Source organism: Athene noctua, chromosome 1, assembly GCF_965140245.1.
Source record: "Athene noctua chromosome 1, bAthNoc1.hap1.1, whole genome shotgun sequence".
NCBI lineage: Eukaryota > Metazoa > Chordata > Aves > Strigiformes > Strigidae > Athene > Athene noctua.
Window position 1 is genome coordinate 35,852,012 of NC_134037.1, and position 17,697 is coordinate 35,869,708.

A 17,697-nucleotide genomic window follows, 5' to 3' on the forward strand; every position below is an offset into this window, starting at 1 on the left:
CACTTGTTTCAGAACAGCTTCTTTCAGCACGTTTTTTCTGATAGATAGTCCTTTGATTTGGCAAAAGCAAGCTGCCAGAAGGGTCTGTTTTTCAGCAGCATTTGTAGCTTTGCTGTACCCTTGCCCTTCCAGTTGGAAAGTACTTCATTTTTGCTTGTCATTCCTTCTCCTGGAAGGAGCGTTTCTGTAGGTGCACAGCTGCAGATCCCCAAAGCAACGAAGCACTGAACTAATAGCTGCTACTCTGCGCAGGGCTCATTGCTGTGCGCCCGGAGCCTCCGAGTTATGTGAGAGCGTGTGTCTCTGCACCGCGCTGTCATGTTTGCGTAGCAGATGAGCTGGAGCAGTTTCTGCTTCTGCTTTTGTAGATGGATTCTTTGTGCTTACTGCTGCCCACTTTCTCATCATCTTCTGCGTGGTTTTGTGTGTTCCTGTATGTTTAGGAGATATTTTATGAAATATAAGCTCAAGTTCTGTCCTTTTCAGCCTTAGAAAGTGCCTCACTTCACATCAGCAGACAGTTTGTGCTGGAACCTGCATGAGAGGAAAGTGTTCATTACTTATCTCTGCTTTTCCACTTCAGGCTACCAGAGAGAGCTGCTTTTCCAGAGGGATGATGGCTCTTTTAGTGCCTTTGGAAATGAAGATCCCTCTGGGAGCACATGGTAAGTAGTTCTGCCAGATTCACTGTGGAATTTGAGTATTTTAGATATTTTCCCTGCAACTAAAAATTTTTGTGAAGCTGGTAAAAATTTCCAGCTATATTAGCCTTCTGCCTGGTTTTCATTAGGTGTTTAGGCCAACTCTAAGGTCATTCCGCTGGATAACATGCTGTCAAAGCCATTATTAGGGCAAGGCTGTTTAATTTTGCAAAAGCTGAATGGTGAAGTATTTTAGCCAGGGGAATAGCTTGGTCTGAAAGTTTTTCTGTTGCTTTCCTCAAAGGAATGAAGAATAATAAAATGACTTATCCTTGCAGTTGACTGAAACCATCTAGGGCTGTGTGAACATCATTGCTTCAAACAGATTTTTAGTTCTCTCCATACTGGAGGCTGAAGACTGACTGAGGCATTTCCTAGGAGGTGAAAATTTTTTACTTGTGGTAAAAATTTGTCCTATTAACCTCTCTCACACCTCCTTTTTTTTTTTTTTTTTTTTCAGACTGTAAGTACAGCTGAAAAAGCCTTTTCAGTGCTGAATTTCACTTTGAGAAGCATAGTGAGCCCAGTAGTGGAAGCTAGATAGAGACATGTTCCAACACTTCGTTCAGCTAACACATGTTAAGTTAGTTTAAATATACTTACGTATATTTATTTCAGTACATGCTTCTGACTTTAAATAGAACCGTCCCAGTTACTGTGTCACTGATTGAGTCACTCCTTCTGGAGTCAGTGAGTATCTTTCATTGACACCAACAGGATTACAGGATTTAAACACCAACAGGGGAGGTTTAGTTTGGACATTAGGAAAAAAAAATTCACAGAAAGAGTGCTTAGACAGTGGAATAGGCTGCCCAGGGAGGTGTTGGAGTCACCATCCCTGGATGTGTTTAAGGGTCGTTTAGATGAGATGTTGGGGGATATGGTGTAGGGGAGAACTTTGTAGAGTAGGGCTGATGGTTGGACTCAATGATCCAAGGGTCTTTTCCAACGTGAATGATTCTGTAATTTGCTTTAGACTCAGTATTCATGGATTGGAAAATGAAGATAATTTATCTGTACTGGCAACTCTAGCACTTAAATGGTGCAGTGACAGGTTATATGAATACACGTTTAGCAAAGAAGGGAGTCAAAGCAGAACTTGGGATTATTAATAATAAACGAACAAAGGTTGTTTCAGTGACATCATTACAGGGATAATTGTGATAATTAACATCACACTCATAACTTCATTACTTTGTAAACTATGTTTTTTGCCACTTTAGTCTAGCAGCAGAAGGCAGGAGAGTAAAAGATATACATGTACTGGCAGACTTGAAGTCTATACTCTGTATTTATTTTTGAAACATAACAGCTGCAAAAGAGGTGATCTTCAGGAACAAGGACATAATAGCTTCATTTTTTGGTGGATTACGTTTAGTCTGCTTGCTTCTCTGGGTGAAGCATGTATTTTCCTCTGTGCTTGGGAGGTGTGTAGAACACCTTATGCATCACAGTATTCTTGCATCATCTTAAACAGAAGAAGTTGTAATACATTGCTAATTTTGTCATATTTGATTAACCTTTTCCCTAAGGTTATCAGCTTTTGTATTAAGATGTTTCCTTCAAGCTCGTCCATTCATAGATATTGACCAAGATGTACTCATGGATACAGCTAAATGGATTGTCCGACATCAGAAATTAAATGGAGAATTTCATGAGCCTGGGAAAGTGTTACACAGTGATCTTCAAGGAGGCACCAATAATCCAGTCACTCTCACAGCTTACATCATGTCATCCCTTCTAGGGTTCCCAGATAAACAGGTATTGGAATTCCTAAATAGAATTAATATTCTGGAACACTTCATAAATTGTCATAGTACTGGCAAACACTTGGTAGTTTAAGGAAATGGAGGGACATCTGAACAGAGACAAAATTTAACCTCATTTTTTTAAACTTCTCTTATCTACCCGAGACAATACAAAGTTGTGCTATTTAGGCTCTTCAATTTTATGTGCCTTTGCAAAATCTAAAGGCAGTTGCTTTTAGCAAGAAAAGAATATTGTTATGGCTTTAGTCCAAGAACTTGTAAAGCAGTTTATGGGGAGAACTATCCTTAGAGATGTTAAGTCATTCCAATTGATTTTATTGAGATTACTCACATTAATAAAAGACAGTGCCAGATCAGAAGACTTGCCTTTGAGGTTTGTGCCTGTGACTCTGAAAGAGATTTTTCAGTATTTCTTGGTGGTTGTTTGGTGATAGTAATGTTTCTGTACAAATTTTTCTTTTAAATTATAATATTTCATTATATATTTAATTCACTCTACATTCTTCAATATGATCTTCCTTTCCAGCATGCTTATGTCATCAAGAGTGCTACAAACTTTTTAGAAGATAAATTAGAAGAAGGCATTTCGGATAATTACACTTTGGCACTTGTGACATATGCATTGTCCTGGGCAAAAAGTACAAAAGCAAAGGAAGCACTGAATATACTGAACCAGAGAGCAGAACACCAAGGTATTGCACAACTATCTGATACAGTTGTATAGATGGATTTTTGTCATATTTAAAAATACCTATCATATAAATACATCTGCATATAGAACTAGAGAAGAGAATCCTTCTTCTGAATTAAAATCTAGTTTGAGTATGATATAGAGAATAAGCTAAGAACTTCCAAGACAGCCTTAATGAGAAGTGTGCATAAATGAATGACAATTCACAACAAAGCTAGGCCTTTCAGTCTCAGTTACTGTGCTCTTGATGCAAGTACCACAGTGCTGTTGAAGAACATTACTTGTCAGTTTTCCCATGTTGTTATGTGCACTTTTAAGATCAGCCTGGTTAATGGAGATGGATGAGGTTAGCTATTCCAGAATGGTTTGAATACATCAGGAGGATGTGTGTGTGGGGCAATTAGTTAAAATCAGTGACGGAATAAAGAGCTGAAAGACTGGACTTTCTGTAAGACAATACAGAGGTCTGTTGCATTTTCTGTAGGGACTCATCTCATTATGTTTAATCTCTTTCAAGTTCAGCATGACTGGAGTTGTTCCCTGTTTTGGGGGAAGAACAGACCATATGGAGTATAAGAAACTGAAGTTTTTGGTTCAAAATAGTAAACATCCTCTTGAAAAATGTGAAGGAATTCATGTTGTAGCCTAGAAACGGAGTCTCTTGGGTGTCCCTCTGTGTTTACTGAGTTAGGCCTTTTGGACGGTCACTTTTGAGAAGGGAGGAAGTTACTGTTTTGGAAGTCTTTAGACTGAGAGAATGAGCCTAGTGAGCAGCCGTGCTGCCTGAGGTGCTTTCTCTAGTCCTGAAGAGAAAGGAGCACCCGAGCAATGATGTGGCCTTTTCACAAGGGCTCCTTTATGTGAGCACTTTGGAGTCACAACAAAAGGATCGATGTCAAGTTCTGAAATCAGTGGGAGTGACTCTTTGGACTCCAGCATTTTTTCGTATCTAGATTCAGCCACTGCTGAGGAAGTGCTTAAGTCAGTTTTTTACGGAACACGTGCCTAAACTTTAACACAATTTTAAAGAACCTTGCTAGATCCCATATGTAAGCATTAATTAAGAGGTTTCCCTTAAGTCTTTCCCAAAAGTCCAAAGAATTCAGTCTGTGGATCTGAAGTTATTATTGGTTCATTTTTCAGGAGAATTTCGTTTCTGGATAACCCCTGCTTCTGAAATTTCTGATTCATGGCAGCCACGGTCCATCGATATTGAACTTGCAGCATATGCTCTGCTCTCACACTTTCATCAAGACAGATTCACAGAGGGGATCCCTATTATGAAATGGTTAAGTCAGCAAAGAAATCACCTTGGGGGATTTTCATCTACTCAGGTAACATCTTGTCTCAAGGGGCTTTGTTATACTTTCTAAATGAGCACCATATATTTTAAAAAAATAGAAAAAGAGAAAAAAGACCATTTATTTTTTTACATAATATTTACTGAATTTTGTTTTGCTGTAACAGCCTTGGTTACATGCAAGCTTGCTTTCTTTGAAATATTGTCATCTTAAACCTGGACTACCAGTTTTAGTATTTTGGCAAGTATAATGAGAAACAGAATTAGAGGGTCACCTAGATTATATAAAGTATTCATAACAAAAAAATCGTAAATTAAGAAGAAGTGATGCCCATGGAAAAATAATTAATCAGATTTTCCAAGCAAGTATGATAAATATCAAACCTCTTTCTAGTCTTTCCATATGTGGGCCCTCCAACTCCTGAAAGGCTATTAACTAAGATAAGAAGGGGGAGTAGGTTTTAGGGAAACAGCCTAACCTAGTGTCTCTGTTGGCAGTTGGTCTTAACTTAATAATGTACTTTGTCCTCATTATTGCGTAAATTTTTGATGAGCCATGAAATTTGGAAGAACTTCATTATCTCCAGGAGGTTTCCATGTTATTGAAACCACATCTTGTAAGCTGTGCTGGCATCCAAAAAATTTATATAGTACTTTGGATTGCATTAGTTTAAACTAGCTTTTAAATTAACTACAAATGCTGGTCACAGTAAAATGTCACATTTCATCATACTGCTTGGTACCAAGGCTGTACAGGCTATCCATGATTTTCAAATGTTTGTTGGTATTAATCTGAGAGAAATTAGTTATACTGAATAAAATGCAATTTAAGAACCAGTCTGGTTCCCCCGAGGTTTCAGTATTTTCCTAATGTGTTAATTCTTGCTTATTATTTGAAGAGGCTGACTGAAGCACTAAGTGAGTTAAAAAAGCTTTGCTCTATTTTCCAGAAACCATTTTTACTTGAAAGTTTGTAAATCCAGAAGTTTACAATTTACTCCTGAGGGTGAAGTTAAGAAATGAATTTAATCTTTTTGTTCTTCCATAGTCTAAACTGTTTGAATTTCAAAATTACTCCAATGTCTCTCTAGTTGCCTTTTTTAATTTGTGGAAATGACCCCATACTTTTTGTTAACTTCTAAGGTTGCTTTAAAAAAAAATGTTTGGACTGTTTCCTTCCATGAGTTTATTACATTAGAAACTTAATATATTGTTAAACAATTGGGAGGAAAGTAATCAGTTGCATGTGTGATGTTTGTAAGTTAGGGTATGATAACTCACTGCAGTTTAGATACATGGTATAACTTACTATAAATTTGCAATCAGTATATTTTGCTTTATAATGCTTTTAATGTTTGGGCATAAAATGTATATATTTCATAGAGAAAGGAATGCAATTCATACATAAAAAATAGCATATATATGAATGTATATTTAAATGGTAGGAAAGAGTAGCAAATTCTGCAAAGCCTGTGTTGCTGGGCAAGAGAGGCCTATGAGTCTGGCTTGAGACCATATTCCCTAACTTTTCAGGTTGTGTGTTGGATGAAGCATTGTCGTACTGAGCCCTGCACCTTGTGCTTCAGCTGTGAACATTTTCTGGTGAAAAGCCTTGGGTATGCCTTCTGCTTTAGAGCATGCCAAGGGGAATGTTTATCTTCCTTGTAGGTGATTCTTTGCCCTCTTATTTTTTACCTGTGTTTCTGAGGGTCATTTGAGCCTAAGATGTGGAAGAGCTCTGAAGTCACCTTCAGCAATGGCAGATAGCATTTCTAGATGTGCTGAATTCTCTCTGAATTTAGGGTGAGAAATGTAAATATAAGAAATCTAATTGTAAGGACTTGGAAAAGACACTTCAAGATATTCCTTGGTTTCCACACCTTGAGTAAGGTTGGACATATTTCTACTTTCAGATGATTAAAGTCTGGTGAGGCCACACCTCGATTCCTGTGTTCAGTTTTGGGCCCCTCACTCCAAAAAGGACATTGAATGACTCGAGCGTGTCCAGAGAAGGGCAACGAAGCTGGTGCAGGGTCTGGAGCACAGGTCGTAAGAGGAGCGGCTGAGGGAACTGGGGGTGTTTAGTCTGGAGAAGAGGAGGCTGAGGGGAGACCTCATCGCCCTCTACAGCTCCCTGAAAGGAGGTTGCAGAGAGCTGGGGATGAGTCTCTTTAACCAAGTAACAAGCAATAGGACAGGAGGTAATGGCCTCAAGTTGTGCCAGGGAAGGTTTAGACTGGATATCAGGAAGTGTTTCTTTCCGGAATGGGTTATTAGACATTGGAATGGGCTGCCCAGGGCAGTGGTGGAGTCCCCATCCCTGGAGGTGTTTAAGAGTCGGGTCAATATAGCGCTGAGGGATATGGTGTAGTTTGGAACTGTTAATGTTAGGTTAAGGGTTGGACTGGATGATATTCAACATCTTTTCCAACCTAGATGATTCTGTGAAAGTTATATTCTCCAATCAAATGTTATAGTTCCTTAGGTCTATAAGATAGATCAGGTATATAGATGTGATAGCTCACTGTAGTTTCATTCAGTTCATTGTGAAAGAAGTTTTGGGCTTCCAAGCCATAAATCTTCATCAAAAACTGACATATGAGTAGTCTGAATGAGCACAGCCTCATTTAGATGCTTTGTCACTGTCTTCTGCAGAGGAGTAATGGAGGATGTTCTTTCAGAGTAAATATTGGCCTCTTACTGAAAAAGTCTGCCCCTTACTCCACACTGTTAAATCTTCATGTAGTCCATTAGTTGCATCTATTCTATCACGCCATGTTAAGCAATGGAGTTTGGATCCCAGCCGTAGTGGTTCAGCATACCAGCAACTTTGGCACTGTTGCTAATCAGTTGATCTTTCTGGATCAGTGAAGCAGATCATCTCAGACAAGGATGTAGCATGGGAAGGAGAGTGGTTTCTAACCAGATAGAGTGAATAGGCAGTACGTACTTGTACCTCAAGGTATGGCACAGTCACCATGTTGTAGTTAATGAGGTTCTGTTATGTTAGAATTTTGTTACTGGAAATGACCTATGAATGTATATAACACCTCTGTATACCAAGCCTGCAAGGCCAACGCCTTCACTGTCACTGGTTAAAAATAAGTGCAGAACGTACTACATGAAGAGCAAAAATCCCTGAAAAGCATTAGAGACATAGGATTGTTTACTGTTTTTTTTTTTTTTCCTCAGAAAATAGTGGATGTTAAAATTCTCATTCACTAAACTCTGCTGGAACAAATGTTCAGAAACTGCCTCTTGTGTTCAAAACCTGGAGAGCTAAGCCTACAGTCATACATAAAGATAAACAAAAGACAATTTTATATATATATATAACAATCTATATTTATATATATAAAATATATACATATATGATAATGTATGATAAGCATATTCTGCAGTGGTTAAACAATTGCACAAAACCTTTTGATCAAATAGAGTATAAAAACTGAGCTGAACCCCTTTGAAATTCTTGCTGGGGGTCTGATAAACACTAATTACTTTTTTTTTACATGAATGTTAATAGTTATTCAGATCTGTATCTTTTGCCTTGGTGATCAAGGTACCCCGAAAAACTCCTGTGCAGTACTGACTATTTAACACATAGTCACTAAATCTGGAAAGTAGCAGTATCATTACTTTCCTCATTGGCTTTTTCTTCACTGTCGATGTGCTGTGTGGTTCTGACTGTTGTGTCTACCAGTGTGTCAGGTCTTCCACAAGAGGAAAACTTCTTTAGCTGGCTCCCACCTCATTCTCCATTGCATGTCACAGTACCTAACTTCTTGTCCTGTGCTGCCATCGCTCTTCTGTGCTGGGATCCTTCTTGCCAGTGGAATCCCAATGGAGATATGGAAGTGGCTGCCTGAAGGCTCCAGCATAATCAACAAATGGGACAATGCAGGGACTGTGAGCTCCCCAAGGAATGGCCTGTACACAGGTAGTTCAGTACGCAGGCTTCTTCTGTTTAATACAGAAGGATTTGTTTCTCTCAACAGGACACAGTGGTGGCTCTGCAAGCCTTGAGTCTATTTGCAGCTCTCACTACTACAAGCAAAACAGAAATGGATGTAACAGTGACAGCACCTTCTCTGAAAACGCCAGAAACATTTTCAATTGATACTCAAAACCGTTTTCTGCTTCAGACCAAGGAGGTACTGTTGAAAGCAAGGAATACTTCATAAAGTCTGCTGACTGAAAGTACTTTGAAAATACTGTTTTACTCATCTTTCTTCCAGATTGCCCCTGCACAACCAATGACCATTACAGTGGCAGCGGAGGGAACAGGATTTGCTGTCTTTCAGGTACACAATGCAGTTGTTATTGCTAAAGATATTCTTTCTATAAAGAAGGTATATTTTGGAAGCTTTCTAAAACATGTTAATAAGAACAACCTTTTGAAAGATCAATGAGTACCAAAGCACTTTACTAATTGAAGAATGCTGTGAACCAAATACTGTATGAATGGACGTATCCATGTGGTCATTTATTGTCCTATGGCCCGGCCTTTTGAGTACTGCTGGATGATTAACAGTTTTGGGGCACTTCCATGGTCCAGAGCCATATTGACACAGCCCTGTCCTCCTGCAGAAATGCAGCGTCCGCTTGCAAGACAAAAAACTGCAGTGATACATTGGCAGGCACAAAGGTCAGATTAAAAAAGCCATGTGGACCCGGCTGAACTGCCTCATTGGGAAGGCACAGATCAGTACAGAACAAGATTTAGAATGGCCAGGTTCTCCAGCAATTTTTACACTGTTCTGAAAGAGCATGAAAGACAGAGTCAAACGATTCTGCATACTGCCAACAGTAATAGATGCTTAGCTTCAGCCAAAAGTAGGAGCATGGCAAAGAATGGAAGGAGGTATAGTGATCCCCTCTCTGCCTGTCCTGTGGAAGACTGTGTTTCAGTAGTATAAATTCGAACATCTTTACTATATTTAAACAGATTAAGCTGGGATCAGCTCATACTATTTAGAACTAGCAAACTGTAAATAGCCTTTTCAGCTGCTTGCTCTTCCTCCATAACAGAGATTATATTACAAAGAATTTCCACCTTCAAGGTTTTCCCTAGTCCTATGAGAAATACCATATGAGAAAAAGACAGTATTGGATCTGATTTGATATGACCACTAATGGGTCTTTCTTCCCTGCTGTCCTGTCCATGATAGTGGCTTAGAACCACACAGGTGAAAGAGAATACCTTTGAATAGATACAGATAAAACAGAAATATTAGTCTCTGAGTATGGCAGACTCATTTTACTGGAAGTATATAGATAAACTTGTAATTGCTGAGTGTATCACAAAACCAGTTTTCTACTAGAGTCTTTCTAGTTGTACTTGGGAAAACTGAACATAGGCTGCCTTTAATCGTCTTGAAATTTTATGCCAGATCAGATTTGATCTCAAGATCGTTTCAACCTGACCTTCACTTCAGTGTTTTTATGCATCTGGGAAACAGAAGAGCATGGTGATGGTTGGTAAATACACTTTTGGATAAAAGACCTTTACAAAGAAACCTTCACAGTTGCCTCTCAGCAGTGAACAGCAGCTAGAGATACACCTCATTCATTCAGCACCATTCTGCAAAACCCACAGTGCCATAAATCATGTCCAGGGCTTATTAATTCCCAGAAGTGCAAATGAAGTTTACAGCAAAGTTCAAAAGTTTCAGAGCATAACTTAGATTCAGACCTGCAGGCCAAGATAGAAATGAACATCTCAGCAGTACTGTGTTCACACATCTGTGGTTTCAGCGCGTGTGTGTGTATGTGGAATGTAACAAAGTGGGGCTCCAGAACAGTTAAAGACTACTTAACCTTAATCATTGTTGAGAAATACTCCCTGATATTAGTCAACTAATTTCTTAAGCGAGTTGATCAAAAACTTTTCAGCAAATTGTTTCTTGCTGGAAGACGCTGATTTGATGAAATGAATGCCTTTTGTGGAAGCACATTGGTTCCAGTTAATTTCTTGCCAGCAGAAAAATTTCACATCCAAATCAGTGTGTCTGTGAAGACTGAGCAGAAGTCTTCTACCCAGAATAACCAGTAGCTGACTCCATGGTTAAAGGGCTCCTTGGGGGTGTATAGCACCATGCTTTAAGTTCTGGTTTGTTATATGAACATGCAAATGGGCTCCCAAGTAACTGGTGTTCAGGAACCAACGCCAGATTATCTTCTTCATTTAGGTCACTGTGCTGTTGCTTTTTTTCCTGCAGCCTTGAGTCAGAGATGCTGTGGCTTGTGTCAAAATACTGTACTTAACACACTGGAGTAACTTCTCCAAAACCTTTTCTTTGCTGGGATCAGTTCTTTCCTTCTGCTTCCTTTGGCAGGTCTGATCTTCTAAAAGAAAGAGCACTAATGCCATTTGAATGAGATTTCTTTTTCCCAGACACAAGCTAGATCTGGGTCGCATTTAATAAATCAGATAGCATATGACATCGTGATCACATTTTTTCAGCTGGGTTTCATTGTCTTAGGCCCGCCAAAGTACAGTGGTGAGATTCACTGTTCTGGGATTTGACTTTCTGGCCAAATGTAGCATGTCAAAACAGTAATTCATTTAAATATCACAAAACACAAGATTTGGTCCACGAATGGAAAAGGCTGCTTTCCCAACAGAATGGATTCTTAAATAAAAAAACCTTATTTTTTTGTGAAACCTTGCTGTCTGTGTGTGCAAGTTGGCAGTGCATTCACTCTTGACCCTGCAGGATCTCATAAAATGTATTTAGTTTGGATAGTATAATTCAAAAGTAGACACTTTTAGCTTTGTGGTTCTGCTGTCAACAAAGTCTCCTAGTTCATTCCTTCATTAGGTGGGCACATACCTAAGACACTGACTGCAAGAGGAAAGAGTATATGAAAGGCACTGTCTAGAGAAAGGAGTTGAAGAAGCGATCTTCCCTAAGTGGCCTGCTGAAAGTGCTGGCAGAAACACCTTGCTGCTGTCTGGAACCACTATGAACCGGGCTTGGCAAATGCCTCAGAAATTTGGCGTCACCCATGCCTTCTAGAAGAAAGGAGAATGCCACTGAAATCCAGGACTAGCAACAAGGGGGGAGGATGGGGCAGGCTCAAGGAGAATGGGTATGGGCAAAGTGGATAGATGAACAAGATCTCCTTGATGTCCCGGTCATGTATAGAGGGGGAGTGAGAAAAAAGCTGATAATCACCTATTGTTACTGAAAAGCACTGACCATTTTTTCTACTCAGTGTATTTTTACTAGACTTAGGCAGGAGACTGAGTGTTATTCCACGTGATGGTACTGAAAAAGGTACACCATGAAATGCACGCATATTTTTCTGTTACAGTTTGAATAGATAGCAGTCAAAAAAGGACAGAAAAATATTGGAGATGATTTCATTGAATTCATGCCCTCAATCAAGCACACTTGTGCTGCTAGTTGCAAAGCAAAAAGGGTAGGGAAGGAGGCACTGGTTAGGGCATTATAAAGTCATGGTTTTTGAAATGTAGTGCAGTTGATTGGGTCAGATACTGTTACAAGCATCTCTCTCATGCAGATTAGTTTTCTCTTCTTGGGCTTCTCACCAGAACTGCTGCAGTATGACAAGACTGGACCAGTTCTGCCTTTACCTTTGGCTGCTGCTTCTTAAAAGGGTTAAGAAGAAATGCAGTTGCTTGTTTTGTTGATTTAATACTAGTTTCTCTATAATAGCCTTCTGTCCCCAAAGTAAGAGTGTATGAAGAAGGAGGCTTTAATTAAACTGTGTTGTGAAAAAGATTTTTCCTTCATTTTCATGAGAAATAAGGAAAGGAAAGCCAGACCATAACAGCGATAACTTATTCCATGAAAATACTAGCTGATTGACCTGTTCGGTATGTGGTTTCAGACATCCTGCTTTGGCAGTAAATTCCCATTCATTAGCTTTTTCTGGCAAAAGTTAAAACAGTTTTGTTTCTGTGATGACAGATCATTGAGTCACCTCCAGCTTGTCTTTACCAAACTTTCTGCATGCCTTTAACTGGCATGCTTTCTAGATTGGCTTTATCCGTGGTACTGTCTTCTCCTGCAGAGCAGTTGTACAGAATAAATCTTCACTGTTGCACCATGGCTGTCCCGAGTGCCTGTACAGAATTGGTTTTGGACTCACACAGCATACTAAATTCAGCAGTGTAGTGCAGGGCAACAGGAATCACGTGTGTAGATTGAAAGAAAGAGCATAACTTTCATATCAAGCAGTGAGAGACATAGCAGCAGAAGCAAAAATCAGACATTAAAGACTCCTATGTTTGCACAGACTTGCTAGACTATGACTGACTTCCTTACCTATAACCTGGACAACCCCCATCATAACTTTCAGTTTGGACTGACAGTTTTCCATTTGCTGCCAGAAACTGTTGTGAAGGGTCTGTGATTTTCCAGAAGCACTCTTCATTCCCTTTTCCAAAGTGCATGTTTGGCTCATGCAAAGGGAGTTATTTGAGCCACTTTCTGATGATTTTTTTTTTTACCAAAATCAAAGATGATTCCCCCCTGCCCTGCCATGTGTTTTATCTCGATGACTAAAGGAGCAGATAATGATTATTAGTTTGTATGTGAAAACTGTATGTAAACTTCCTGTTCTGTTGTTGGTGAAAATGTCTGTTTTGCCAAATGATGTCAAGTATTCTTTGATAATAAATATTTTCTTAGATTCTTGTATTTGATTCTGTCATTCTGGGGCTTTGAAAGTTGAGCTTCTGATTCATTACACTGAAGTGCTGAGTCAGCAACACATTCTCTTGTCCTCTATCAGAGGTGATGCCCCGTTTGTGCCAGGATTTTGCAGTGACCATCAACATTGCATTGGTTGTTAAAAGTCTGAAGCATCTTAGAATTTTTCCTCAAGTTAAATTTCATTTTTGGTCTCTTTTATTTGGTATAAGTACACGAGTGTGCTGGAGCAGATGTACTGGGGCAACTGATATAATTCATGATCCTGTATCCCATAATGATCAGTAGAGAGAGGATGACCAATGAAGGCTAGTGGAATAGGGCAAGCACAAAGTGATATGTTGCTCGTATAGCCTCTTGCCCTTCGCCAATTTGCAGCACAGGGCATTCCTAATCCACAGGTCATCTCTCTGTGCTCTCTCTGACTTGGTAGATAGTGTCTTGATAATTTTTTTTCTTCCGTAAATATGTAACTTCTAAAATATTTCTGATCTTTTAACAACTACATTTTCTTGCAGCAGGTAGTTCTGCAGCTAATGGTGCATTGCATGAAGAATCACTACCCCTTTCTTCTCTTGAATCTGCCCCCCTAGATTTTCTATTTGGAGAGAAGGCATAAGAGGGACTGTGTTGGGTCAGAGCAAACCTCAGTCTAGCCCAGTGTTCTTGTCTTCCACAACAGCCAGAGGTTGATGCTCAGGAGAGACTGTAAGAAGATAAATGCAAGTAATTACCTGACTGTCTTCCACGTCCTATCATGTATTATTCAAGATCTTCAGCTGGAGATAGTTTCTGTGGGTTTAGAAAATTTTGATTCCATTAAGTTGTCTATTTTGCCATTGAACGCTTATACAGTTTAGTATCTGCAGCATCTTGTGGGAAGAAATTCCACAATTTAATCTTTAATTGCATGAAAAATTGTTTCCTATTCATCTTTCCCATGCAAGTCATTATTCTGTGGACCTTTACAGTGTCCTTCTTCCAATTTACTTGTTTATGGCTGAATTTTCATCTAGTTTACCATTTGTTAAGTCATAAACTGGTAGTAATCAGTTCAAACCCCATTGTTACGTTCATAAAAATTCTTTCGTTCTGAAACTCTTTGCTACCTCAAAGAAATTAGTATCATCAGCAAACTTTATCACATCAGGATTCACTCTGTTTTCTACGCTGTGTATGGGTATGTTTAATGGTGGTCACCCAGCACAGATTACTTTAGGACTCCACTCCTTCCATGTTTGAACATTCATTCCCACCCTGTCTTCCTGTCTTAACAGCCCTTTATCGCTTGGCACATTCTTTTGTTCTGGTACCTTTGGCTAGTAATATTCCTAACCAGCTACATGCCAATTTAACAAACAAGTAGCTTACATTAGACAGAGCAACACTGTCCATGTTTTTTTTTACCAGGTAGCTGGTGGGTTTATAGCAACAGGCTATTCTCCAATGTGTTATATTTACTCATTTGTTCATTAATTTGACTATTTATTATAGTTTTTATCATGTTTTCTGGTACAGATACAGAGTTTACTTGATAATCACAATTTTCTAGATGCCAGTACTCTTTAAAAAATTGCTGTCACACTTGTCATCCTCCAGTCTGATACTAAGGCAGTTTTAAAGAAACACTGCAGGTAATGATTCAGTTGTTTCTTTACCTCCTCAAGTTCAATTCTGTAGGCAGGACAGCCTGTTTTTTTACTGCATAATTTTCTCTCATGGCTGATAACATGAGAGTACTCACTGGTTGCTCAATTCCAGCTCCAGCATTTCTCCTTTGGCTGTTTGTATTGGTAATTTTATAGGACATTGAGGTAATCAGGCTACCTCCTAATTATTCAGACCTTTTTTTAAGGGCTTCTGGTTTTACCACTCTTCTATCACTGTTTCAAGCATCTTATACATGTCTACACTAGAAGAACTGGGAACTCTTCAAGCTGTGCCTAACAGATGAGCTTATTTTCTGTTAATGTTACTGTCCTGCACTGGACATCCTGTCATACTTCCTTACTTGGCTCACTTAGCAGAGCTTGGCAGTTGTTGTGAAGAAGGGAAAAGAGCTCTGTCCTTGAGGCAGACTGAAGACTGTAGCTTTGTCTTTGCACAGATGAACCAGATGATGAAACTACTTAGCTTCAAGAAAACTCTCTTGTTCTGAGTTTGGAGTAACATGCTATTCCTCATCTGTTTTGAGTGTATGAATGCTGTGACATGAAGACTGAAGACAAATTCTGTATATACATTATGTATTTGCTCTTGCTCTGCTTTCATATATAGCCTGTCTCTTTTAACCCAGTGGGTGTCAGTCTTTGAAGTTTTCTTTATTCATCCCATTTCATGCTGTCAGGAATTAACTGCATACATTATAAACCACCAGACAACAACTAGGGAGAAAGCTGCAGGTTGTCCTAGAGCTCCCCTGTGTTTACCTCAGTTGTGTCCTGTTAATTGCATCGGTTCTGCTGCATTGCAAAGTGTTCAGAAAGGATATTTCTGTCAGAGAATTCTTATGAATCGCAAGTGTCCAGCTGTCCCATACAAGGCCATGTATCCTGTCTTATGTGAGCACTCCTCTGGTGTTACACTGTTAGAAACTTGGTGTTTTAACCACACAGGTTTGCTTTACATACGTCACCTAATGTCTCTACTTGCAATCCACAGCTTAATGTTATTTACAACACAAAACACAGTGATCAGATGCTCAGATCTGTCCGGAAACAAGAAGCCTTTGACTTGAATGTTGATGTAAAAGATGACAAAGACGATAAAAACCATTTGACCCTGAATGTGTGCACAAGGTAGGTAATTTAGTTGGAGCATCTCATACACCTCTTTGTCTATACAGCTTTTAAATTATTTAAAATTATCTAAATTATCCATGTGTTTGTGTGGATTTACTAATGTAGGGGTTATAAATGTATAACTAACGAGAATAAAATAATTACTTTGTAAAAACAGCAGTAGTTAAACTAAGAAGCAATTCTTAAATCAATAGAGTGATAGGTCTTTTGTGCAAAATTGTTGCTGGCCAGGTGCTATTTTTTTACTAGTATGCATAAAGATGGTGGCACCCTAAATGTTAGAGGTATATGGAAGTGTCTGTGTGAAATACAAGTAAAAACTCAAAGGCTTCTTTGGTGAAAGTGCTTCTTAGCTAAATGGAGGATTGTGGACAGACTTGAAAATTGAACCACCGTCTTCCAATTTCTAACTTCTAGTAGCAGACTGTGACAGCTGCCCATTACTCTTACCTTTCATGAACAGAATGCTTTGCTTTTGATCTAGAAGTGGATACTTCTTTTTTTTGTAAAGAGGGAAGGAAGTTCTGAAGTGCTGAAAACACCATGAAATAGAAGTAATCATTCTTTTCTCATCTCTATTAATAAACTTTGCTCAAAACAATTTTGGCAGGAGTCAAAATCCATGTTTACGTAATGATAAATTCAACTGGGGTTTTGTCTTATTGTGCAAGTATCTGTGGTCTTTCATTTACCAATATGTCTTATAGTTACGAATTTGGTAATGTAATATAATGTAAGCATCATTCTAGAGTTGAAAGAGGTGATGAGTTTTTCCAGCCAGGCTGATTCTATTCTTTCTGTTGAATAAGGGAGGAGGGGATGCATCTGGGATGGTGTTTCTTGTTTGGTAAACACATACTAAAAACTGAGCTGAGACTGCTGAACTATCATGTCAGAGGCCACAGAACAGCCACCAGATGTTACCTGGATAGAATTTGGATCTGATGAGAACAGGGGACATTAAATAGTTGTATTGCATATTCTTAGGTCAGCCAGTCATTAAACCAAGTTGTTTCTTTGACTGCTTTGCTGCCTCATTTCTGCTGCTGTGGAAGTGTTTATACATGTATTTAAAAGAAATATGTGAAGATGTTTGTTCTCTGGCAGTTTCTTTTGTATGCACTTCTTATTGTAGATAAAGAACACTGCATGTTTTACAGAAAACCCTATAGGATGTTGTATCTATGGTTTTTATCTTATACCTTTTATTATCTACAAGGATGTCGAGATGACAACATCGTTTGTATTTTAGGATTTCATTTGTTTGTGAATACTTCCTCTAGAAACACTGTTTTCTTCTTGTGACATTATAATGGCTTCCTTGTAAATGCAAGATTTGCAAAATACCACCTGATCCACTGTGATTACTCTTGCATTCCTTTCCTCCACATCTTCATTTTGTTATTTATTTAAACACTGTATGCCTAGAACTGTTATGCTCTGCCTACCACAAGGGAGCTGTGACAGGAGATAGAGCCTCTAGGTGACACCATCATACAAGTAATCAGATACAGTGAATAAGATTTCAGTACAGAGAGGATTCATTTAATTTGGAAAATAGCCAGCAGGCACAAAGCCACAACCTTGTTTTTATGTGTTTCTGGTAACCAATTCAGTGATACAGATGGTGGGCAGGGACATGAGAGCTCTTGAAATAGTATGGACTTGTTCTTTTTTAAAGTTTTCTATGAAGTGTCAACAGCTTTCTAAACTCTAGCACAAACTCCTGACATGTAAAGAGCTTACATGAT

The 17,697-nt window shown here is 38.8% G+C and overlaps 1 protein-coding gene across 4 annotated transcripts in view; it reads left to right on the forward strand.

Moving 5' to 3' along the window:
• The window catches only part of CD109 (CD109 molecule), an 83,788-nt gene that overhangs the window by 52,396 nt on the left and 13,695 nt on the right, over positions 1-17,697 (forward strand). For all 4 annotated transcript variants that reach the window (XM_074895912.1, XM_074895914.1, XM_074895913.1 and 1 more), the window contains 7 exons: positions 584-665; positions 2,234-2,462; positions 2,997-3,162; positions 4,305-4,495; positions 8,460-8,615; positions 8,700-8,765; positions 15,807-15,943. In XM_074895912.1, the coding sequence (XP_074752013.1) occupies positions 584-665; positions 2,234-2,462; positions 2,997-3,162; positions 4,305-4,495; positions 8,460-8,615; positions 8,700-8,765; positions 15,807-15,943 (1,027 nt within the window). The remainder of the gene's footprint in view (positions 1-583; positions 666-2,233; positions 2,463-2,996; positions 3,163-4,304; positions 4,496-8,459; positions 8,616-8,699; positions 8,766-15,806; positions 15,944-17,697) is intronic.